The sequence below is a fragment of the Arvicola amphibius genome, chromosome X (assembly GCF_903992535.2).
Source record: "Arvicola amphibius chromosome X, mArvAmp1.2, whole genome shotgun sequence".
NCBI classification, from domain to species: domain Eukaryota; kingdom Metazoa; phylum Chordata; class Mammalia; order Rodentia; family Cricetidae; genus Arvicola; species Arvicola amphibius.
This window is the reverse complement of record NC_052065.1, coordinates 51,288,828-51,315,586: the sequence shown is the minus strand read 5'-3', so window position 1 is coordinate 51,315,586 and position 26,759 is coordinate 51,288,828. Positions and strand designations below refer to the sequence as shown.

The following is a 26,759-nucleotide window of genomic DNA, read 5'->3' as shown; positions in this document are numbered from 1 at the left end:
CTCCTTTACTGAGACCACTCACGCGGGAAGGAAACTACTACCAGATACTGAGTTCTTGAGCAGCAATACAGTTAACCTTGGGGGTCTCTTAGCTGATCCCAATCCCTGGTCTATGTGTCTGCTGCTATTTTTAAGGAAGGAAGAGTTGGCTTGCAGCTCAGACCTTAAGAAGGTATTTGTCTCCCATGCCCTGACCCATCATGATGGGACTCATGCACCAAGCAGGTTTTCTCTCCCTCCCCTCTGCTGTTCTTTCTCTGCTTCTTTGCAGCTTTCCAAGTTGGAAATGCATGAGATCTCTTCTCTTTGAACTCCTTGCTAGCAAAGTTGAGACCGAAAGGTGGCAGGCCCCCAGTTCTTACCAAGTTCTCCTGAGTTCTGAGGGAGTCCTTGCAAAGAGGAAGGTACAGACCTGGCTGCTCCAGTGACAGCGGCTGTCCCAACACTCTGGATATACACGTTGTAGGCCTAGAGCAGCTGTCGTCTTAGGCTTGCCTGCGTGCTGTAGTGGACAGGAAAATGCCTCACCTGCTTCCTTTATATGCTTATAAACATCGTCAGAGCCAGCAGAGGAGTATGGGATGTCATCATGAGCCACAAAGTCAATCTGTTGAAGGAAGACCAACAGGACATTACCACTGGCACGGAGGGGTAGGTTTAGAGATTTGGAAGGGGCTGGTGACTCCTCCCCTCTCTACCTCAATGGGGTCCCAGAACGCTGTCCTCTGGGCATAACAAACCATGACCATCTTCATCAGAGCTGCTGTGATGCCAACAGCCCCTCAACACCAAGAGCCCCTCAAGATCAGCCTCACAGAGGCAGTCCCTGTCATCTGAGTTGACCCCAACTTCCATCTGGACTTCCTCTCCAAGCTGTCCTGTTGTCAGGTGGGCTGTCCTCCTGGGGTGACTAATCTTTCTTATCAATTCAACAAGATCTAGACTCACCCTGGAAACATCTCTGAGCATGTCTGTGGGGGGGATTCTTGGTTAGGTTGACTGAGGGGCAAGACCAACCCTGAGCGTGGGCGGCACCATTCTCTGGGCTTGGCTCCCGAACCAAAGGAAAAGGAGAGAGTGAGCTGAGCCCAAGCTTTCACTGCTCTCTGCTTCCTGACTCTGGATGCAGTGTGGCCAGCTGCTTCCTGCTTCCTGCTTCCGCTTCCACACATCCATCCATTGTCATGAGGAACTGCATCCCCTGGAATTTACAAAATAAATCCTTCCTTTCTCTCTCCCTGCCTCCCTCCCTCCCTTTCTTCTTTGCTTTGCTGAGATACTTTGTGACAACGATGGGACAAGTAACTAATATGCCTTCTTGAACAATTTTCCTCTGGTCCTCATGCCTGCTAATTTTCACCCCCGTTTCCAACCTCACCAAGTAAACATTTTCTGCACAACTTTTAAAGCTGTTAACAGTGGGCCTTTAGTCCACCTCAAGAAGCAGTTTTGGTTAATAGTTTAATTTTCCAAGGTATCATTCCTATCTAGCACTTACAAGTTATAAAACCCATAAATGGGAAGGAGGAAGTTAATTAGGATTCCTCAGTCTCGATACCGGCAGGGGTTAGGTAATCTGGGGGGGTGGGGTACAGGTGTCCTATGCATTGGAAGACGCTGAGCAGCATCTCATACCTCCACCCACTAGATGTCAGTGGTACCTCCTAGCAATGACAACCGAAATACTTCCAGACAGTCCCCTTTGGGGTGCAAATTCAAAGAATTTCTGTATTAAATGATATGTAATGGTGCTTAAAAATAGAAACCGATACATGGCAAGCACTCAATATCTATTTTATTACCGTTGTTGTTACTAATTGTCTCCTCCATACTCAAGCTTAGTTCCCCCTCTTCAGTGCATAATAATAACAACTCAGGGTAGCCATGACACTGAACCCACTTTTATAATAGCAAAGTCCTTTGCATAGTGTTGGGCATATGGTAAATAATAAATGACATTCAGCATGGTCATTATTAGTATCCTCTAAATTGCCTGTCATATACTGAATATACAATATATGCTAAGTAAAAAAAAGTATGATTGCTGGTAGTAAATCATATTGTAGTTTTTCCTCCTTTCTTTTCATTCTCACCAGGAAATTGTCTCCTCTGCTATTACCCATGCACATTTATCAGTGTTCTCTATTCTCTTCTGCATTGCAAATTTAAAAATAGAAAAGAAAATTCTTAGAACAGCTTAATCTTATTTTTTTGTACTGCTTATAAAAGGAAAGAATAGCTCCTAGTGTGGGGCTGGGAGGGAGATACAAAGAACATAATTTGATGCAGATCAAAAGAATGTCTCATGTTTTCAACTAATAAAATTCTTATGTCAGTAGGAACCTCAGAGTCACAAAATCATAGCTATAAAGTTCTTTCCTTAAAGCCTCACCCCTGACCTCCCAGGTAAGATGTGTGTACATTCGTTCCACGCCTAAGGATGCCTGAGAGTACCAACAAAGATGCTGTTGATGGTAGTAACAATGGCATCCTTGGAGCGCCTGCCATGGACAGCCAGCTTTCCAAGTGTTTTACTTGGATTTTTTTCATTAGCTCCTTAAAATGGTACCACAAGGGGGACAGCAGTCTCATGCAGTTCTGTAGATGAAGTAACGGAGTCCAGAGTGGTTAAGAATCTTGCTCATGGTTCTTTAGAGGAAGAGGGAGGCAGCTTTTGGACCTGGCTAGCCTGGCTCTAAAACCTGCACCCAAGGCAAGGAGAAGATAGCAATCCTTAGCTCTGGACAAAAGAGAAGTGTTACATCAAGTGATGCCACATGTCAGCTCCTAAAGCTTCCCCTTTCAGAAATTGGGAGAGTCTCCAGGTTTCCTGCAGGCTCAGTTACAGAGCCAGGGCCCCTAATCTGGTCCCTGGAAGAATGTGGAAGGAAGAGCGGTACCTTGTGTTTTTCCAGGAACTCTGGCGTGAGAGTCCACGGTGCATCTCTGATGACTTCATCCACATAGCGGCAGTGTCTCAGGGCTTCGTATCTCTCTGCCTCGTTCATCACAGTAAAACCTTTGAACTTGTGAGTAAGGTCATCACTGCAGACTGAAAGAGGCAAAGGTATTAAATGCTGTTGCTACCCAACCTGTGGTAGACCTGGTTTCTTTGGCAAAACAAAAGGAGTGTGCTTTCACTAGGTATCTGACATCAGTGAACTTGGGTTGTTTTAGTTTTGTTTTTACAGGAACAAAGGATTATAAGAGGAAAGCAAACCTAAATCCACTAGGAATTCAGAGTTTCATTTTACTGTTAATTATAGCTGCATTCTCTTCTGAGGCTTTTATCAAAATTATTCTGCATGCTATCTAATGTGACTTTCCTATCTTTTCCTCCTCCTAGCTCACCCTTTGGTGAATGTTATTGTTCAGAAATGAAATGGCCATATGAAACCAGATGAAGAGACAACAGAAAGAGAGAAGAGGAGCCAAGAGGCCTGCACCACGGCTGGACCAATCAATTTCAATTCCATACTTTAACAAAATTGTTGTACTTAGTAACCCAGTTAGGACGGACGGACGGACACACACACACACACACACACACATGGACACACACACGGACACACACATAGGGAGAGAGAGAGAGAGAGAGAGAGAGAGAGAGAGAGAGAGAGAGAGAGAGAGAGAGAGAGAGAGAGAGAGGAGGGAACAGCCAGAGCTACACACAGAGAAACTATGTCTCAAAAAATTATTTTAAAATGAACTAAGCAAAACTCATACTTATTCGCTTACATTTTGGTTAGATAAAGCAGTTTTCCTAATGTTCCCTGTGTACCAGGAAGAAAGGTCACAACGCGTACAGGTCCTGCTGAGCATCTTGCTGAAATTGGTCAGAGCTGCCCTCACTGCTTCTTGTAATGAGATTTTCCCACCCTTTGAAGTATTATGTACACATAGTAAACTCTCTGATCTTAAGGGTTAAGGTGACATTTAAAGATAAAAGTACCCTTTTTTTCTGGAGCTAAATCATGTTCTGTCCCCTGAATCAAATCTGGCCACAGAGTAAGTGTAGCCAACTGCCGTGCTCGGCATCCAGAAAACTTGCCTTTATAGCTCCTTCACATATCTAATGTCCAAGTTATCATTTATGGAAATATTCTTCTGACCTTGGTGCTCTTGATTAAAGAATGCAAAGTTGCAGTTAGATTGGAGGAACACATTTTAGTGATCTCGTGCATTGCACGGTGACCACTTAATAATAAAGTTTGGTCTACTTTAAGATTTCTTTTTTTAAAATATTTATTTATTATGTATACAATATTCTGTCTGTGTGAATGCCTGCTGGCCAGAAGAGGGCACCAGACCTCATTACAGATGGCTGTGAGCCACCATGTGGTTGCTGGGAATTGAACTCAGGACCTTTGGAAGAGCAGGCAATGCTCTTAACCTCTGAGCCATCTCTCCAGCCCCCTACTTTAAGATTTCTAAAACAGATTCTAGATGCTCTCACAACATCAACAAAAAAGTGAGACAGGTAAGGTGATGGATATGTTATCATATGGATATAATTACTATATAATTACCTTGATTTCTATCATGTACATATAGATCAAAACATCAAATTGTACCTAATAAATATACACAATTATTATGTCAATAACAGTCATGTCTCTTAATAACAAGGGCAAGTTCTGAGAAGTGCATTGCTAGTTGATTTCACGGCTGGACAAACACTGATGCATGCATTTATACAAACTTAGATGGTACAGATCAATAACTAGATTCTGCCTTTTGATGCAACCAAAAGACACAGTAAATACAAGATGCACAGGGCTTCCCGTGTAAGACTGAATAATGATTTACAGTAAGCTATTTAAACAAGTAGCTATACTCTAAATTAACAATAGAAAATAGAGTATAACCAGGGTTTGGCGGTACATACCTACAATTCCAGGACCAGGGAGGCTGAGGCAGGAGGATCATGAATTTAAGGCCAGCCTGGGATACAGAACAAAACCCTGTCTCGAACACAAATAGTTGTTTTATACAGTGTATAGACTTTATTTTTTTTAGGTGGGAACTCAATGTGTAGCCCAGGCTGACTTTTACCTTGAGGTCCTCTTGCCTCAATCTTCCAAGTTTTGGGATTATAGGTGCACATCACCATGGCCCGTGTGGCTGCTTCAGGTTCTGATGAATAGTGCCTGGCCAAAGTAGGTTCTTAACAAAGATTTCTTGAGTAAATTCATGGTATCTGATGCATAAAGATGCTCAATAAATGAATTTTTATCAGCAGGTACACTTTAACAACACATATGCACATGAGACTAATGAATCTGTAGGTATACACACAAAAAAGCTACATAGCTTCTATATGTTTATGTCCTCTGTAAATACTTCCTGAGATGCTGTCTGTTGTAGCAGTTTAAATGATCAAAACATCACTGCATGGCTGAATCACTGTAGAGCTTATTAAATAGAAGGATGTCTGAGTCAGCATTCTGGAGGCAGAGGCAGGAGGATCTCTATGAGTTCCAGGCCAGCCTGGTCTACATAGTGAGCTCTAGTCCAGCTTGGGCTACATCCTGAGACCCTGTCTCAAAAGGTAAAAATACCTGTGTGATCACTTATTTATCTCCCATTAATTCACAATGATCCTTTGACTCCAAAATCCATTTCTCTCTGTTTTGAAGATCTCAGAGGAGTCAATGTCAGCTGACCAAAACCACTTTGTTTCGGTCACTTACAGAGGGCCAACATCAAAGCCATGGTGCAGTCTATAAGACTATCTAACTGAGTGTGCAGCAGAGGAAGTAAAGTAGAAGTCGTTAGCAGGGGTGTTGCCTATGGGCCAACATTGCTCCCTTTGTCAGTGTGTGGGACTCTATAGTCCTTTCAATCAAATGGGAAAACAATTTGCATATTATCAGTGTTTTAGTTAAAAGAAAAGTTACCCTGGAGTGAAGACCAGTTTATAATGGCTGTGTCTGTTGTAGCATATTGTCATAGCTGCATGTGTCATATGTATCATGGAATGTTCTTTAGCTGGCCAGCGTAACCTAGAGGCAGCACTTCTTTGCATGGTTAAATAAATCTAATGAGTATTTTTTAAAGATTCTCTCTCTCTCTCTCTCTCTCTCTCTCTCTCTCTCTCTCTCTCTCTGTGTGTGTGTGTGTGTGTGTGTGTGTAGCACAAAACTAGGTCTGGCACAGATCCCCCTCCTTTCTGAACCGCACCTGAGCAGTTTCATATGACTTTTACATGCCCAAGATAATGGCCTCCTGATAGAGCACAAAGAAAACAAGCATCCTGTTTGTGGTAATACACAGCTTCTCTCACACTTGGGAGTGACCTCAAGAAGCAGCTGAGTGTGCCAACCCCCGTATTGTCTAAACATTAATTACGCCCAAAGCAGCATTGTTGTCCTTGAGTCTTGGCAAATGCACTCTGACAACCAGATGGAGAACTCCAAGCAGTGGGATCCCATGGATGCTCGATCTCTGGAAGCTCGGCTGCCACTAACCTAGCCTGGCAGCTCACTGTGCTCCCAGTGAAGCACCTGCAGGAGAGGAAAATAGCATAGGACTTGGATCTGGAACCCCCAAAGACTCGGATTCTAATACCAGCTCTGCTCCTCTCCTACAGGGAAAGTTCTTCTAATAGTCCGGTCTTTGGAATAGGGTGAAATTTTAAGAACTCAGTTTGATGATCCATATGAATGAAGAGTGATGCTTTAAAATATTAGCCATTTATTAATAATAGTAGTAATATAGGGTCATTAGAACTATTCCTTTCGGCTTTGTGCTGTCTTTCCCTTACCCTAACTCCAATTGCTTGTCCGGGTTCTGGCTACAAAGTCTGTGGACAAGTGCTAATGATCGGGATGCTGGCAGACATTGGCTTCCTGGCTAGAGCTCCTTGGCGGACTTGTATAGGGAGAAGGTAACAGAAGAGAAAATTCCTTCAGGCAGTGAGAAAAAGGTCAAATGTCTATGGAAAGCACAAGAAGCAGGGCTAGTGGCAAAACCTTAAGAGAGACGTGGGATGAATGTCTCTTGTAATTGGTGTTCACATTTGGGTGCAGGCTTCAGGTTCTTCCTTTGTTTGAGGCTGGTGTTTGGTGAGACTTAACCTTTAAAAAAAAAGTTCAGGCTTGAGGTTGGAAACTTGACTCTGTGGATAAGAGAGCACTGGTTGTTCTACCAGAGGACCCAGGTTCAATTCCCAGCAGCCACATGGCAGCTCACAACCGTCTGCAACTCTAGTTCCAGGGGATCTGACACCCTCACACAGATACACATGCAAGCAAAACACCAATGCATATAAAATAAAAATAAATAAATAAAAAAGAAAAAGAAAAATGTTTAGGCCTAAAAAAATCCTATCTGCTGCAAAATTTTAAGTTATTGAGCTACACCTTAATATTAAAATGGATAAAAAAGTACTTTGTAAGTAGATATTCTCAGTTTATTAAAATGTTGCCAACATGGTAAGATTGTACAGAAAAAAATTTCAATCATTACTGATTGTGTGCTTAAAATTATACATGCAAGTATTGTAATTGTAATGAAAATATGGAAGTGTCTGTTACTCAAGTTGAAAAGTAAACCTCAGCACTTGTAGCTTCTGGTCCTTTGATGCATTATTTCTGGAGGCCAGTGAAGTGGCTCAGCAGGTAAAAGCACTTGAGGCCACGCCTGACCATCTGAGTTCAGTTTCTGAGACCTCTATGGTAGAACCATCTGCTGCAAGTAATCCTCTGACCTCCGCACATGTGCCATGGCGCACACATGTCCACATGGGTATGCACGCACAGACACACACAAAATAAATAAATAATTTCTGCTGAACACCAAAGACTTCCACCAAGAACCTGTCCGTGTACTTGGACAAACACAGTGGTTTTGTGAATGAAGCCTTAGCTTAGCATCACCCAGAGGAAATGGCAGATGTAATTCATATGACCCACCCTTTCGGTTCGCCACAAGCATCTTTATTTGTTCACACATAAACTTGAGAGTCACCCATTCAACCAATGAGACAGAATAGCTTTTCTTTCAGTGTGTCCTAACTTTCCTGGGGCTAGAGCTGTCTGCTGTTAAGTTAGCTTGTGGCACTCTGAAAAGACAATCAAAGACAAAGGACTCTTTGTACCGGGTACACATAGCCTCAAGGGCCTGCAGAGGTGACCGGGTACTTGAGAACAGGGAGCTTTAAAGGAGCCAATGTCCAGAACATCAACTTCTAGCAGTATAATTTTTTAAAATGAATATGCCAGGGAAAGTCTTTAGATCTGAAACTGCCGTCATCGCAGCTAGGAAAGAGGCATATGCAAACCTCACTATGGAGCCTTGCAAAGGGGGAGGAGCAACACAGTAGCACAAACCTTAAAGACCATGGAGAACGCCAAGAACCTACAGAGCCATGCTTCCCAACCTTGCTAATGCTGTGACCCTTTAAAACAGTTCCTCATGTTGTGCTGACCCCAACCATACAATTATTTTTTTTTTGCTAACTCATAACTTTGCTGCTCTTACAAATCACAATGTAAATATCTGATGTACAGGCTATCTGCTATGCGCTCCCTGTGAAAGGGTCCTTCAGCTGGCGAAGGGGTGGCGACCCACAGGTTGAGAAGCACTGCTCTAGCGCCTCCTTGTCTTTCCCTCCCGCACGCATTTCTATTACAGGTGAAAGCTGCTGTTGGGAAGCAAACAGAGTAGAATGGGAATGATGCAAATTTTGGCCTAACAATTTTGCTTCTGCTTCTCTCATGTATTACCAAAGAACACATGGATCTTGAGGGGCAAAGTCCAGGAATTCAAAAAGCAAAAGGAGCACTGGAAGGAAATATTGAATGTGAAAAATAGCTTTTTCATGTAGTTAACGGTAAGCATTTTTCTGGCTATTCTCAACACTCATATTGAATCCTAAAAATGGCTATTCTCTTGTAGTTAAGAGTAAGCATTTTTTCCAGCTATTCACTTCAAAATCACTTTAATAAGCCAGAGCTGTATGGGCTGGTACTGCTGCATCTCAAAAATATATCTGGAATATTTTCCAGAATTATAAAAATTTTAAGATACACTGGAATAAAGTCTTGGGTAAAACATTTACATTATCTTTATATGCATTACATTATATTTTACATGCATTATTTTAAAGGAAGATAAAAACCTATTTTATTAATTCCCATCATAAAATATTTCATTTAGAGATAGACTTTACTGAATTTTACCTCCTAAAATGTTTCTTTTCTATCTCATCATGATAAAAAATAAAGTTACCTACAATTGGTTTTTAGTAATATGCCTCTTTCTCTCTTTAAATACGTAGTAAACTTTTAATCATGGTACCTAATAAAGATAATTATTTCTGATTTTTATATTTGATTTTATGGAATTATTCATGAAAGCCAAACATTACAATAAGACACACGCACACACACTGTTTAAAGAATGACTAACATGCCTTTTATTTTACTTTGTTTTGTTTATTTATTTATTTGAGATACGGTTTCTCTGTGAATATCTGGCTGTCTTAGAACTCATTCTGTAGACCAGGTTAGCCTCAAACTCAAAGATCCACCTGCCTCTGTCTCCCAAGTTCTGGGATTAAAGGTGTGAACCACTATGCCTAGCTCAGAATAACATGCCTTAAAAAAACATATTTCTCACTGGGTGGTGGTGGTGGCACACACCTTTGATCTCTGCACTAGAAAGCCAGAGAGGCAGGTGGAGTTCGAGGTCACGCTTTTCTACAAAGCGAGTTCCAGGATAGCCAGGACTACACAGAGAAACCCTGTTTCCAAAAACCAAAACTGAAAAAAAATTTCATGTGAGACTCTGTCTCCAAGGTGTGTGTGTGGGGGAGGGGGGGCAAGCAGGATGGAGAGATGGCTTAGCAGTTAGGACCAAGTACTGCTCCTGATTCCCAGCATCCTCATCACGTGGCTTACAACCGGGCTTGCAAACACCTGTAACTTCTGCTCTAGGGACATGCAGCACCTTTGGCTTCCACAGGTGCCTGCTCTCAGGTGCACATACCTTCCCCCCATATATGTACACATCTTTAAAATAGGAAAATAATTCTTAAAAAAGAATATCCATATTTCTCTTTGTATAAATACCCTATAATCTTATCTGTGCATTGTATCACACTGCAAAAAATTAAGGATGCTGGCTCATTGCCTTGTTTATAACATTTGTTGCATCTTTATTATTTTATCTTGAATGATTCTATTTTATATAATATATGTTATGACCATTTCTCAGTATTTTTCATAAGGCTTCCTGGAATGTATTAATAGAGTTGAATTAAAAGTCATTATGTTGGTTTCCAAGTTTTAGTAAATCTGATAGCAAGGGCTCTGTTGTGGGATATTTGTATATTCTGTGAAGACGTACTGCTGTGATTGGTTTAGTAAAAAGCTGAATGGCCAACAGCAAGGCAGGAAGAGGTTAGGTGGGAGTTCTGGGGACAGAAAGGACTCTGGGAAGAAGAGAGGTAGAGAGATGCCAACTCTAAAGAAGTTAAATATATAGTACGGATCAGAAGTAACCAAGCCACGAGGTAAACATAGATTAAAATATGGGCTAGTGAAATTATAAGAGCTAGTTGAGGAAAGTCCTAAGCTAAGGCTAAGCTTTCATAATTAAAAATTTCATAATTAATAATTTCATAATTAATAATTTCTCCATGCCATTTGTGAGCTGGTGGCCCAAAGAAAAATCTGTCTATGGGACTTATTTTGCCAATTAGATTAGAAGGTATGTTCTAATTTGAAGGCAAATTCAGTAGGCCAAAATCCCAACCCCAACACTTTGATTTTTTTAAAAACAAATGTTATAAAAGTAAATACAAAAAAAAACCATTCTTTCAGCAATTGTTAGATCAGCAATGGTGTAACACAGTTACCCATACTTCCATTTCTCTCTCATTTTGCATGTATCTGCTTGAATAAGTTGCTTTCAAGTAGAGACGCAAGGGTGATAATTAAGAGCCATTTGATAAGTCTTGATAAAACATATTGTTATAAATTCCCAGAAAGGGAAAGAATAAATGATTCTAAAAGCTTATAACAAATCTCTTTGCAGGTCAGAGCCATTTTCAGCCCATTCTTTGCGACAAACAAATAGACTGCTTTCGTGATGATAATAATAAAATTGTTTTTGTGAGTTAGGGCAAATAATTCAAGGAGCTGAGTGATATCCCTTTAAACAACTCCTTGCACTCCTACCTGGACATTTGTGGGAACAAATATTTCAGTACTTAGTACAGTAATGGAAACATAAACAAAATTCTTGTTATACTTTGCCTCAATCTGGCAATAAATTATGTTCACCCATAGGTACATCGATAAATAAGAATATCCTATTCATTTTAAGAGAAAATTGCTGATCAAATTTATCTTTATGCTTAATGATCACTTATCAAAATGCATTCTGTGGTACTTGGTTGTGTTCTGAGTTACACACATATTCCTCTTCTAGAGACTATGACAGAGGCAACTAAAAGATTTGCAAGAACTGAAGTATCACACTAGGAAAATTATAGGCAAGAACAAACTTGAGGAGAAAAGGGGAAATTTATAAAGTATTCAAAAATTAATTTTTTTTGTATTCTGTAAATGTATAATGGCACATTTCAAAGTTTTTAGATTCCACTGGAGGCATTTAAGTGATTGAGAAACAACTTTATTTAACCAAATTCATTTAATTGTTTTTAGATAGGCAGGTTTTATTGAGTAGCTCAAACTGGCATGCAACTTGCTACATAGCCCAAGCTAGCCTAAAGCTCATGATTCTCCTACCTTAACCTCCCCAGTTCTGGGATTACAGTTATATACCAGCATATCTGGCTCTGTGTGAATGTTAAAGAGTTTAAATGTCATCACAGGGGGCTGGAGAGATGGCTCAGTGGTTAAGAGCACTGGCTGCTCTTCCAGAGGTCCTGAGTTCAATTCCCAGCAACTACATAGTGGCTCACAACCATCTGTAATGAGATCTCGAGCCCTCCTCTGGCATGTGGGCATAAATGGAGGCAGAATGTTGTATACATAATAAATAAATAAATAAATCTTTTAAAAATGTCATCACAGCATTGTTAAAAGTGTATATGTATATATGTACTCATGTGAACCCATGGGTCACATAGTAAAATGTGACCTACCCATACCAAACCACATCTGAACTCAGATCATCTAAATGACTTGAGCCCACATGCTGCAGACATCTTCCCAGGGCTCCAGTAGCCCAGAAGATTCCAAGTGGCAATATTCTCTCTGGAGACAGGACAAAGGTAAGTGGGAACAAAATAGTTTCTCCTTTGGGTCCCTTCATATGACTTGCCTATTAGCCATTGCTTTTACCAATGTGTCAAAGAATTCCATCCAATAGTCACATGGTTAGCACCCTTATCAAAATCTGCAAGTTTTCTCTCTGAAATCGCTAGAAAATAGTTTAATACTTGCATAACATAACATGATATTAGACGCTAGATTGTCCTGGCTGTACGTGTTTTTCCCTCTTGGAGATCTCAAGGTTTATAGTGCCTAGTCCAATGCAGCACCACAGAAACTGATCCCAGTAGATGGTGATGAAACTAAACACAATGAATGGATGTACTGCTTCAAGAGCTACAGAAGTGACCTGCAAGTCTCCACAGTCAAGTGCTACATTTTCACCAAAATTGGAATAGGTAAGCCTTCTGGAGGATGAAATGTCAGTCCACATCAAGCCATGTTTCTCTTTCTGTACTCTCCGGAAGTATGTCAGCTCCTTCATTGTGATGCTCTGGATGTATAAAGCTCCATTTCCTTATTACACTGTACTTAGTTGTACAGTTAGGCCTCTCTTATTAGCATGACACTGTCCTAAGTGCTACAGGTCACACACAAGTAAAATAGATAACAACTTGTGCCCCACCAATCATCCTAAATCCCTCTAGTTCTCCAAGATTTGAAATCAGAATAATACTGCTTTTTCCTTTATCCTCTAGAAAACTTTGGAAACATAAATTGGATCATGTCACAAATACCAGGAGTAATGGAAAATATGAGGTGGCTACCCTTGGCAGTATCATTAATATCTCTCTCTCTCTCTCTCTCTCTCTCTCTCTCTATCTCTATCTCTATCTCTCTTACAATGGTACACAATCTTATGATGTAATTTCTCCTATAGTTATAAATGTCATTTTAAATTTCAAGTAGTGAACAAGTAAGGAGGTATAGGCTGAACTTGAAACATTAACAATGTCAGATTTATTATAAGGGAGGGTCTGGACAAAGAAAATGCACTTCTTACCTCCTACCAACAAGTAGCTGTTGGGAAACAGTGTTTTTGCTTGCATAAGTGCCCTTGCATGACCTGAGTGGAAGAGGTCAAATATGCCATCTGCATACACTCTAACAGGCCTGTCAACTGTGGAAGAAAGAGACAAGGTTAACACAAACGCAGGATAAGGAAGTCCCAAACCTTCCATCACTACAGTACCATAAGTTTGCCTACAGAAGACACAATAGCCACACGTTATCAGTTTAACATGAGTGCATGAAATTGACTTTTTAAAAATAGACTTTTCTAAAGGTGTCAAAATACAACAAAAAATTAAGAACCCAACACACAGTGTTATCTTCCAAGGAAGACAAACAAAGCACTGGCGGTTCTTTTCACCTCAGATAGACTCTAGATGTCTTGTAGACAATATTTCTGTCCTGCCCAATCCTGTAGCCATTCAGTCCCAAAGAATCATACAGAGGCTTATATTAATTATAAATTGTTTGGCCAATTAGCTCAGGCTTATTATTAACTAGCTCTTATAACTTAAATTAAGCCATAATTTTTATCTATGTTCAGTCATGTGGCTTGGTACCTTTTCTCAGTAAAGCATTCTCATCTTGCTTCCTCTGCATCTGGCTGGTGACTGACTCTCTGCCTTTCTTCTTCCCAGAATTCTCCTAGTCTGGTTTCCCTGCCTATACTTCCTACCTGGCTACTGGTCAATCAGCATTTTATTAAACTAATACAAGTGACAAAGTTTTACAGTGTACAAGAACATTAGCCCACACCAATGTCTGAACCTGTTACTGGGAAAGCTGAGGTTCCCTTTTAGAGTTCTTTATCTTGTTAATTAAAGATTTTAGAAATAACTCAGAAAGAGACCTGAGGACAATGTAGAGTTTAGGGGGAAATCCTGTCAGCCACCAGGAAGACAGATGAAGAAGTAGTCATGCATTTTAAGAGGAGAGTGGGATAGAAATAGATGATTATTAAGAAAGGAAAAAAATCACCCTCAAGAATGGAAGTGAAGGGGTGGAGAGATGGCTCAGAGGTTAAGAGCACTGACTGCTCTTCCAGGGGTCCTGAGTCAAGTCTCAGTAACCACATGGTGACTTACAACCACCTATAATGAGATCTGGTGCCCCTTCTAGTGTGTAGGAGAATATTGTATACATAATAAATAAAATATTTTTTAAAAAAGAATGGAAGTGAACTAATGCACTGAATAGAGACCCCAAAGCATCCAACCATGTAGCACATGGTCTTTTTGAAGTTCCCTCCCCTCTCATTTGTATCTGAGGCTTTATTTCATACAGGCTCTGTCCCTTGAACAATGGCAGTGGTGGGGTAAGAACAGGCTTCTAATTTTCCTCTTCAAACTCTGTTTTTCATGTTAATTTTTTAGATGGGCTCTTTCTATGGAAGCTTGGTTGGCTTGGAATTCACTGTGCAGACCAGACTGGCTTGGAACTCACAGAGATGTGTCTCTCTTTGCCTCCTGAGTCCTGGGATAAAGGCAAGCGCCACCACATGCAACCATGTTTATTTGGATATAGCTTTTAAAGTTCCTACACTTTCTCACATATTTGTTGGGAAATCAAGGCCTCAGGAATGGAAGAACTTGAAGAAAGACCCGAGTCCTGGTCTCAAAGACAGTGATGGTTGTGTGTCTACTCAGTGCTCAGATTGTTGCTCGGTTTTCTTTCCATTGGTGGCTGAAGTGAACTGTGGTAGGGATGTTTTCATGCCAGAAATAGGCAAATGCTACAAAGCAAGGCTCATTTCACCTCAGAAAGCAAAATGTGTCTTAGCATTTTGTGGTATAAGAGAAAAGGGGAGTCATCACCCAGACACAGAGGAAGCAAGATGAGAATGCCCTACTTAGAAAAGGAACCAAGCTATATGGCTAACACAGACAAGAATTATGTGTTAATGTAAGATATAAGAGTTAATAAGAAGCCTGAGCTAAAAGGTCAACCAGTTTATAATTTAAAAAGAGAGGGAGAGAGAAAAGGGGCATGTGGCCCAAAAGAGAAGGCAGTCAATGTATCAATTTTGTATATAGGCTGTATACAGGGTTGGTGCTCTGGGTTAGAAACAACCAATCAGTACTCTAGTCCTCTTTAGTCCTGTAGGATGCTATTGCTGAGCCAGACCAGAGACCCATATTTACTTCTAGTCAGAAGGGAATGCTGAGTGGTTGGGTTTCACCAACATAGTGTATAAAGTGGGCACGAAATGGGGAAGAGTGTTGTTGTTCTTTGGTATCATCATTCTGATGGCCAAGGAGGAGGAGTGAGGAAGAGGAAGGAGAAGGAGGAAAAGGAGAGAGTACATGTATGCACATCACAGTGTGCATGTGGAAGTCAGAGGATAATGTCAGAGATCAGTTCACTTCTACTGGGTTTTAGGGCTCAAAGTCAGTCAGCATGACAATGCAGCAAATATTTTTACCAAATGAATCATCTCACCAGCCTGCTGATTTTCTGTATAAACCTAAGAATTCTACTGGCTTTTAAAAATATAAGCATTTATTTTATTAATGCTATAAAATGAAATATTTAAGGGATGAAGTATGGCCTCATTGTAGATAGAGTGCCTGCTTTGCATGCACAAGGGCCCGAGTTCAAACTTCAGCACCACACACCAAAAAAATGGGGAATCGAAAAAAAAAAACATTGCAAAGTTCTATTAAATGATTTAGGATTTAGATTTATAATTGTGATTAGTTATTGATATAACCCAACCTCATTAATTTAGAACATAAAGAAATATTACATTAATAGATTCAGATGGTACAATGTTGCTAATAAATTAAATTTCTTCAATAAAAAATATGGAGATTTTTATGTCAAATTGAGAACTGCAACTATTTTCAATTATATACTATTTTGAACAAACAGAATTGCTTTCGCAGGATTCTACTGTATTCTAAATAAGTCGCAGTAAACAGAAATGCTCTGAAATAACAAACTGTCTAATGAGGGATCTCAGATTTCAATGCTCTTATTCAATTGCGATTCAATTGAGGAAAATTTGTTTTAAGATCTAAATGCCACAAGAAAGCAGATGGCAGTTTTGTGGAAGTTTTTTGTTAATGATTCAGAGGTGATCAGGATAAATGAATTCAGGAAGCAGAGAGGAAGAAAAGTGAAGAAAGATGATAATTACTGGGGAAAAGGCCATTTGGTAAATTTGAAGACTATCTGCAGAGTTGATTTTGCAGTAAGATCACTTTTTAAAATTGCAATGTGTCAGCAACTTCCAGACTGAGAAACTCCTAAGGCGAAGAGAGGAACCTGGTTTCCTGGTCTCTTCAGGGGGGTGGGGGGAGAAAGAGAAAGGAAGGCAGTGGCAAAGAGGGAGGGGGGAGGGAGAGAGAGAGAGAGAGAGAGAGAGAGAGAGAGAGAGAGAGAGAGAGAGAGAGAGAGAGAGAGAGGAGAGAAGTTGAAAATGCAGAGCAAACGGTTACAATGAAAGCATTGTTTTTCTGCAGTATCCACACACATTTAGGCCTACACCTTTGGCCTCCAGCGCCAGGCCTGAGGCCTCCAGCTCCAGGCCTGAGTCTGTTTTCATTCAGCCCCAAGGCTAGCTGAGGTCAGCACTTCACCTGGAAGGCCCTTCCACTGGCTAAAGTAGTGGTTTGAGGAGAAGAGGATTGGAAGTCCTAGGTCTCCTCAGTTATGACATACACCAATTCTCTAGTCTTCTGGGATTTTTCAAAGATTAGAGGAGACAGGGGACAGGACAGTCTATCAAGTAGAAGGGCATTAACTTCTACAGAAACTTAAGGTCCTTTTCTGCCCACATTTAAAGCTTATCCTTTAACTTCAGGACAATTCCGTTTTCCACGTTGTTTCCATTTGAATCTTTTTTCACCTCTCCTGCCCCCACCCTCATGGCCCACATAGCTCATTTGTTGAAAGCTTGGTTCCCAGAGCACAATTCTCTTGGGAGGTAGTGGAAACAAGGAGGTGAGGCCGAACTAAATCTTGCTTCTTCCTAACTCCTCCTCGGGTATTTTATCAGAGTGATATAAAGCCTACACACCTGAATTTTCTTTTGAAACTCATTTGACATTTTTTGTCGGGCCAGTATTTCTCAGTATGTGCTCTCTAAGCACCAACTTAAGTATTCTCCAGGATGTTTGTTAAAGATGCAGGTGGACACCCCCTACTCCTGGTGTGAGGTCAGAGGAATGGGGGAGACGAGGGAAACTTCTTCAAGGTTTATTTTTATTGTAGGATTTCTATGTGTGCACCTGCCTGTCTGTATGTGTACCATGTGCACGCAGGTGCCCATGAAGGTCAGAAGAGAACATCAGATCTGCTGGGATTGGTGTTATAGACAGTTCGGAGCTACCATGTGGGTGCTAGGAGTTGAACCTGGGTCCCCTGGAAGAGCGGCAATGCTCTTATTGCTGAGCCATCTCTCCAGCCCCTTGGTGGGATTCTTTACACACTTAAGTATAAAAATGGATGAGTGACCTCAGCACTTTTGAGGAGGCAGCCCTTAGAGAGGAGGCAGAGTGTCGTGGCTCAGAGGGTCAAACTCTACAGCGTTCTGGAGCCAAACCCAGGGTGCTACTACTCAACAGGTGTTCCCTGTGTAGCATCATTAGCTGGGAAGTTGTTAGGGCTGCAGCTCCTTGGGTCCCACCTCACGTGAACAGAGTCAGATATTCCAGTGGGGAGTCGCAGCCCTGTGTACGTTCACAAGCGCTCCTGGTGATTCTGCTGCCAGCTCCAATGTTCAGAAGCCCTGGCACTTACCAGCGGAAATACCTCACGCAGTGCACAAACTTGCTAAGCCTTCGTTTCCTTAAGTGTGAAATACTGAAAGCACTGGCCATGTTGAGTTGGGAGAGGAAAATGGCAGGAGACACATGAAGACCTTCGCACTTGTACATATTTAATAAATGGCAATCACTATTAGATAATCAACTGCCCCTTGTCCCATTGATTTCTTTAAGTTTAGGCTGGTGGGTTTTGCAGTGGCGGTAGGAGCTCACTCTGTCATGCCATCGTATGTCTCAAAGCCTAACCCACTTGCCTAGTCCTCTTTTTCACTCCACCCTAACCAATTGGGATGATCCACCTTTACTTCTAGACAACTCTGTCTCTTGGGCTTTCCTACACTGTTCCTATTCTCCCATCCCAGAATAACTTTCTGTTTGGGCCCAAAACATCTCCCAGAAGAACCAGCTAGGTTCTGCTCCCCCCCTGAGATCTTGCCTGACCTCTCCAGGCCACATGACTCTGCTGGTCTCTGTACTGTCGCTTACCATCAGGGCTGTCCATTCATACACGTGCCTGTGGCTTTTCCTTCCTGTCTAATTGGCTCAGCTCTTTAATTAACACGAAAGCCTTTGGGAAGCAGAAATGGTAATTTATGGTTCCTTTTACATCTCTTCCCCCCACTGGCCTTCTGACACTGGCTAAAGGGATGAGTGGAGCTATATACTTCTAGGACAGAACTGTCTTTTTTTTTAAGGGCTCACTTAAAACATAAAATGAAGACATTTCAGAAGAGTTACAATTATACTGGCTTAGTTCTTCAAAACCTTGAAAAGTGGTACTTTTAAAAGAATCTACCTGTCACCAAAAACCAATGGAGCAAGACATTGTCCCTGTTTTGCAAATGAGAAGATAAATCCAGATCTTTTTCACGAATTGCCAGAGTCTGTAGAATTCATAAATGACAGAGCCAGGGTTTAAGCCTCTATATTTGCCCCCATTTTTGCCTGGGCTACTTTGATTTATATGCAAACTATTGTTGTTTTGATTTTTGTTTTGAATTTTTAAAAATAGGATCTCACTCTGCACCCCAGGATGTTCTGGAATACTCGCTACATAACCCATGGTGGCCTCAAACTCACAGTGGCTCTCCTGCTTCAGTCACCCCAGTGCTGAGATACCAGTCGCAAGGGACCATACCCAACTGGTCCTCAGCATTAATTAACGTGCACAGTCCTTGCACTGGGCTAGAATCACAAAACTCCACTCGGAAAGTGAGCACTGCTCACATAATGCTTTGTGATACTCCGAATGTCAAGACGAAGCCCATTTGCAAAATGAGAACTGCCTCACCTGGTGTTCCTAAGCGGGCCTGGGCAATGGTTAGTTTCTCATGAGGCGCTTGACACTGGCAGCTGGATTCATCTGCGAAAGGGGCCGGTGCAGTCAAGGTCTAGAAGAGAAAAGAGAGAAGGGGAATGACTCTTGTCTGAGAAATAATTCTTCGGCATCATCAACCTCCCTTGAAGCATGCTGTTTGGTAGATAGGTACAACCAAGAATAACATAGCAGGCCAGGATGGCTCACACCTGTCGTTCAAGTGGCTCAAGAGGCCAAGACAGGGGGATCACAGTGAGTTCCTCAATATTCCTCAATGGGTCAGGCTTCAAGGAGTGAGACCCAAGGGGCTAGGGGAAGTAGTGGAATACATCTGACGGGCCTGCCAGAGCAACATTGCGCTCCTAGAAACCAAGCGTGGGCACAGTCCCTTCCCCCTCCTCTTTAACTGATGCATCAGGAATATTTAGAGCAAGTCCGGCATAATGGCTCACACATGTAATCCCAACACTCAGGAGGCTAAGGCAGGAGGATGGAGAGTTCAAGGCCAACCTGACTAAGACCCTGTCTTAAGAAATAAGAACAAATAAAATCAAAAGAAGTCCCAGAGCTGCGCAGTGCCTACCATATGCCAGGGGCTGGACCTGGAGCCATCAACTCTTTCTGGCCTCCCAACACACTATGCTGCATACACAGTCCTATCCTTCCATAGGATACCATCATCCTGTGCCTATTTTACAGAAAAGGCAACCGAGGTTCAGTAGGATTAAGAAATATGCTAAGTCATGCCCTTGGAGAATCATAATGCCCGGCTTTGAGCATCTTCCAAGCGACAAGGGCAGTCTTCAGATATTTAGACTCACCCACACCCGGGACACTCGGCTGAAAGGAACCTCATATTCGGAAGCGTGGCACGACATCTCCTGTAATTCACACACACACACACACACACACACACACACGTACACGCACACACACACACCCCAGCCTGGCCAATCACAAATGCTGATGTCTCTTCAATGCAAAGGCCAAGGCTGATATCTGCAACCGGAGAGAGCTAAAAAGCACAGCAATTCTGGCGGGCTGCAGATAACTGCTCCTGTGGTAGCTTCCCCAGCTACCAATGGCTAGAGGCCCCGCCCCAGGCAGCCTGGGCTGACGCTCTGGGGAACGCTGTGAGAAAGATGTAGTCACTTGGAAGCTTGCCCAGGAAGTGGCCCTGCATTTTTTTAGTCAGCCTCTTAAAATGAAAACCTCACTCTCTCCAGACAGAGGAAGACAAAGCGGGTGGTGGTTTTGTAAACAGGGCAATCCAGAGTTGTCCATTTGCAGTCGTCGCGCTATATCATTACCACAGTCACCACTAAAATCTTCCTCGGTGGTTTTGTTTTGTTTTCCAAGCCAAGGTTCACTAGTCACTGTAAACACTGCGCACAGCGCTGCATGAATTGCGTATTAGAGCTGGAGACCGGTGCTAGTCCTTAACTCGGGAAGATTTGACTGAGGACGGATCTAGACATTCGAACAGGGGATGTGGCTTTATTTCTGCCATTCACTTATTCATATTTCTTGAATCACTCATTCATTCACCCAAATAAATGTCAGGTGCTATACTAAAATCTGAGGTTAGATGTACAGATAAGACTAGCCTATCCTTGCCCTTAAAACATTGTTTTTAAAGATAGGGGCTTGTTATATATCCGGAGCTGACCTTGAACTCAGAATCCTCATGCCCGGTCTTCCCGAGTGCAGGGCTAGCAGGCATGTACCTTCATGCCTGGAAGTTAGTCCTTGCTCTTGATGAGACCGTGTTCTCCAAGACACAAGTTCTCTACACTGACAAGAACAGAACCCTGCCCTGGCCCCTATCCTACAGCCCCATTGACACCACCTTCTGCTCTGAAGTAGGAATCCTGCTGCAGTTTTGTCTGGAGATCTCCCAGTTAGCTGCCTGAGACTTCTGAACCTCCCACCTGTCCTTCAGGACTCTGGAAGCAAACCAAGACTTGGGAAAAATAATTGAGAAATGTGATTCCATCTCTTTTGTCCTCAGATACATTGGGGCGACTTTGTGGGCTCTAAAGGACCAGAGAAAGGTGGAATGTGGCACAGGAGTTCCATCTGTGTTTGTAACACTCGTGTTCAAATACCCTTCGTAGCCCCTACTGAGTGCACACACTAATTAGACTCTTCCGGCTAAAAACACTCACTAAAGGTAGCACAAGAGATGGGGCCTTATTTTAAGGCACAGAAGTGGAAAGAGGAAGTAGGCAGAATGTGGCCTTAGCGTGCCAAGAATTCTGCACCAACCTGGCTGTTTGAGCATGGGCTTCTTTCCGCTCCATTTCCACCCCTCTGCAACCTTCTACCACTGTCAAGTCTCTGCTTGCTTTCCATTCCCCAGAACTTCAGCTTACACATGGCTCCCTTCACAAGTTCCCCCTAAGACTGTTTCATTTATTTGCTTGTTCGTTTGTATTTGGGCAAGGGCTTGCCAGGTAGCCCAGGCTGACCTTGAATTTATAATCTTCCTCGGTGGTAGAGTGGTAGGTGGCCTAACAAAGCCCTGGGTACCATCCCTGGTACCATCAAAAAAAATTGTAAAGTAGAATCTGTCTGGCTAAGCTCATATTTTCTTTTTTTTTTTTTTTGCAGTTTGAATCTGAGTGTATTTTGCAGCTCTCAAACGAGGGTTTTTATACAAGTAGAACAGGTATTACAATTCTTAAAAGATGTTTTCAGTAAAGCAGTTACAAAGAACAAATTATCATAATCGCCTGGCACAAGAAGGCACAAAATCAATCAAGTATTACATTTCCTGGTTAGTGGGTAAGCTCATATTTTCAAATCAGGACACAACCAGAATTGTTTGGAGCTGTGGCAGGTGTACTCTTGGGTCCAATATTTGTGGCACAGAAAGTCGGGGCTAACCCAACATTGCCCTATTAGAAGGAACTAGCCAAACGTGTGGTGAGAAAGTTATTTGACTTTGTGTGTCTCTAAAAGCAAGTTCTTTAACTTATCTGACTTCAGTCTCATCTGTGAAAGGGTCACTATCTTGCATGACGGTTGTGAGAAGCGGAGATCATAGGCACACACTACCACTCTATTGTGCCTGCAGTTGCTGTCCTTACTCAGTAAACCACACACAACACTACGTGTCTCTAGACAATGATAGATAATGTAGTTCTCCATACAACCAAGAAAAACAACTAATGAGTACCCTTTTTTTTTTTGGTTTTTCGAGACAGGGTTTCCCTGTAGTTTCTAGAGCCTGTCCTGGAACTAGCTCTTGTAGACCAGGCTGGCCTCCAACTCAGAGAGCCGCCTGCCTCTGCCTTCCGAGTGCTGGGATTAAAGGCGCCACCACCGCCCGGCTAATGAGTACCTTTTGACAACACAACCCAAATTAGTAAGTCGGTTGCAAATGAGTGTCTTTATGTGCGTGCGTGCGTGCGTGCGTGCGTGCGTGTGTGTGTGTGTGTGTGTGTGTGTGTGTGTGTGTGCTCATCATGCACATGTCTGTGGGGGAATAAGCCACATGCTTGTGGGTGCCCGCGGAAGCCAGGAGAGGGCAGTCAATCTCCTGCACTGGAGTTACAGGCAATCGTGAACCTCCTGACAAAGGTACTGCAAACCAAACCTAGGTCTCCTGGGAGAGCAGCAAGTGCTCTTAACCGCTGAGCCATCTCTCCAGACCCAAATGGGAATATCTTCTATTAATGATTCATTACTTGTTTCTGGTTTGCTCTTGCTATTGTGGGGATTTTTAAAGGTAAAGTCTTACTATTATGCTAGGCCAGCTTAGCTGTAACTTGCTAGATAGCCTAAGCTAACCTGGAACTCATAATCCTCCTGCTGCAGTCTTCAAATGTCTGGATTATATGTGTGTGCCACCATACATAGTCATTTCATATGTGTTTATACAAACAGTGAATCTTTATCAAATGATCTAAAATAAACGACTTTAGAAATATTTTATGTACTGGTCACAAATCTTATTAGACACAGCGTTGTCATGGCATAAGGAAGGTGTATTAAGAAGGTGTGGCATTTAAACAGAGAGAAAATTTTGAAATAACCTTTACTGAAAGACGAAGATAGAGTTTATGTGTACTGTGCAGTTTGCTGTTGATTCTTGTGACTTGGAAGCAGGGAAGTGGGAGACCTGAAGCAATGGAAGACAGACAGAATCCTAGGTGCGGTGTAAGGGTGTACTTGTGTGTGCAGCATGCACACAGGGGAGCACCTGCAACAGCAGCTGCCAAGGAAAGGGCCTATGTTCTGTAATATACAAGACAACTACGCTTGGAACAGGGACAATGTAAAACTAAACAAGTGGCAGCCCTGCTTCCCGGAAGATTGCTTTTCAAAGTGATGCAGAAGAACCCTTGGGTTGAGCATTAAACACTCTACTGGAACAGTGAGGTGGCTCAGTGGGTAAACGTACCTTCCATGCAAGTCTGGTAACCTAAGCTCACAGTTCCCAGAACCCACGGAAAGGGAGACGGACAGAACTGAGTCCACAAAGTCATTTTCTACAAGTATGACCTCTACACCCACGAATTAATCATGATAATTGCAAATTTTAAATTAAAAGTAATTAAACTCTATATTCACCAAGACTTAGTGAGGGCCTGGCAAATACCAGCTACCTTCTGTGACCTGAAGTAATATTTGTTCAGTCTGAACATTTCAGACTACATTTTTTTTTAAAAAAAAATCCCTTTTCAGGAGCAGAATAAATCATTTGACTACTAAGGAATGCTCATTAGGTTTTGTTTTCTCCACATATAAGCAATGGACCAACCTCAGAACAATTGGGAATAAGATGTGTGCAGTCTCCTAGGAGGAGGGAGGATGGGGACAAGCTGGCCCTTGAACTATATAGGTGTCTACAAGGGACCAACATCCCTATTTATTCCTCAGCATTTACCAAAGCCCAAAAACTTACTAGTGTACTCGGATGTATTCCAGATATAGGCCTGACATAGGTAAGACATAAAAGTGGGACCCCATAACACAGTAAAACAACTAAGTCTTTGATTGTATACATAGTGATTCATATAAAATGTCAAATTTGTCAAATTTGCTCAATAGTTTGTACAATAGCTCTGTAAGATTTGTACAGTTTCCAGTGAACTATACAGGACCTGTCTTCACAACAGCAGTGGTAGATCCTTGTGACTCAGCTACCTTTCTGGCTCTCTCTGAACTAAGGAAATGCTAAAGATTCTTAGACAGGACAAGGAGACCTCACAGAGAAGATACTGAAGCTCCTGATAACCAGGAAGGGCAAGCCTAAGCAATTAACTGAAGGAGTAAAAGCATGTGGCCGATGTTTTTACCCCAACTTAAAGAAGTATGGCAGATGTCTCGCATGTAGCCTTTGTGAGCCTCATCTTGGACCAACTCTAAGGCACCCATATCCCATTTTCTAGTGTTTATTAGCACAAGCTACACAGGAAGAGATGCATGATGTCTGGAAGGTAGATTTAAAAGAAAGCACAAATTAAGGCAGGAAAGAGAAGTGACTCCGGGCAGCAATCCACCAAAGTGAAGAGCGGCCCTTTCAGAAGAGCCGAAGAGTGTAGCTCAAGAGAAACGCCAACTTTCAGTCATTTCATAGCTGGAACCAAAGTCCCATTCTTGTCAACATAGAAATCTCAGAAATCAAGTGACTAGAATAGTGGGGGCCATTGGAACCATAGCTCATGCCTCCCTGGAGAACTGTGGGCCAAGCTGAAAGCTGGAGAAACACAGGAGACTGCTGTTCAGGGTAAAAATGAGGACTTTCAAGGAATAAGGAGAGGAGCCCTGGCCCAGTGCGCTGAACCTCACATGTACAAGGGCCTTGTGAGACCATAGACTTGGTGCTAGGCCATAGTCAAAGGTCTTCCTGCTCAGTTAAAAGATTTCAGAACACCCAGTCATTGCTTGTGAAAATGCTTCCCTTGTGTCGCGTGTTCCAGTTATGTAAACTATGCCACAGTGTCATAAAAAGCCATACTCCCAAAAGGCTTTCTAAGGGAAGGATATTGTATAGTGGACATTGCTTGTGTAGAATCTCTTTGACTGAGACTTGTATGAAAGAGAGTACTCAAGAGACTGAGCCACACTAGGTCAAATAGGAATTCAAGGGTAGGTAGGGCTACACATCAAGACTTCCGCAAGTTCAGGTGTAGGTGTGTGTATATGCACTTGTGTGCACATGCACACACACACAGACACACATGCTCTTGCACATGAACACACACATACATGCACACACATATACATATGCATGTATGTGTACGTAGGGAGAGCTATTAAGTACTACATCAGGTGTACAATATATCTATTACTCGAGTGTAGACAATGACACAAAGTGCCTGTACTTATGCATTGTGCATCATTGACTGACAGCAGATTGAGAACTGCAAATTGAGAATTAAAAGAAAACTTCATAAAAATTCTATTTTCTCATTTCTGAACATAATTTTAAACCCATATTTAATTAATCACAACAGTTTGAAGTCTTTTTGACGATAGAAAAGAAAGAAAACAAAACACCTAACAGTTGACCAGAGGTCTGACATACACAAGTCACTAGATTTTTGAATTGGATCATTGATTATGGAGAATCCTATGTCAGGCAGCTGATCTGAAAGCCTTACCAGTAGAACTCCATGGAGTGGAGGCTAATGAGGCCCAGAATATGGCTCAACACCGAGAAGTGTACATTTTCTCATTCTGTTAAGTATAGTGTATACATATTAAGAAGTAACAGGCATCATTACAAAGAGTGGGACAGATATATATATATATATATGTATGTGTGTGTGTGTGTGTGTGTGTCACCAAGGAATCATCCCTAAGATTCATATTCACTGAATGCAAAATAAAAATCCATACACAGAATAAATGCATGTTAATACTGTATAATATTATTTTATGATAAAAAGCAGGGAAAGAGTACTATATAAATATATAAAAATTATACTGGCATGATTATGCCATTGTTCACATATGGCTATTTAAACTAACATGATACTTAAAATGAAACAAAATTTAAAACAGAATCTTAGTCATGCTAGCCACATTTGAAGTATTCAGTAATCACATATGGCCAATAGTGATATTAGACAGTGTAGATAGAGAACATTCTTGTCATCATAGAAAGTACTACTTAGCCTAGAAAAAACCTCAGACACTTAATTACCTCTTTAGAGAGAAAATACATGCTGCTATTTTGCTTTGTTCTTATGACCAGAACATATTCATGCAATTTACAAGATATAAAATAAATTTAAAGTATTTCCTCCTCTGTGATTTCAGAGTTGCAGATAATTTAATCAAGGGTCAGTTATCCTGAATATGGAGAGCAGGTCTTTTTTTTTTTCGAGACAGGGTTTCCCTGTAGTTTCTAGAGCCTGTCCTGGAACTAGCTCTTGTAGACCAGGCTAGCCTCGAACT

At 41.8% G+C, this 26,759-nt stretch overlaps 1 protein-coding gene across 1 annotated transcript in view; it reads right to left on the bottom strand.

Moving 5' to 3' along the window:
- Window positions 1-26,759, bottom strand: part of Pcyt1b (phosphate cytidylyltransferase 1B, choline) — a 64,982-nt gene that overhangs the window by 19,756 nt on the left and 18,467 nt on the right. Inside the window, exons 2-5 of the mRNA XM_038317221.1 lie at window positions 19,320-19,419; window positions 13,252-13,368; window positions 2,901-3,052; window positions 529-607 (exon numbers count right to left, since the gene is read on the bottom strand). Coding sequence (XP_038173149.1) covers window positions 529-607; window positions 2,901-3,052; window positions 13,252-13,368; window positions 19,320-19,419 — 448 coding nt within the window. The remainder of the gene's footprint in view (window positions 1-528; window positions 608-2,900; window positions 3,053-13,251; window positions 13,369-19,319; window positions 19,420-26,759) is intronic.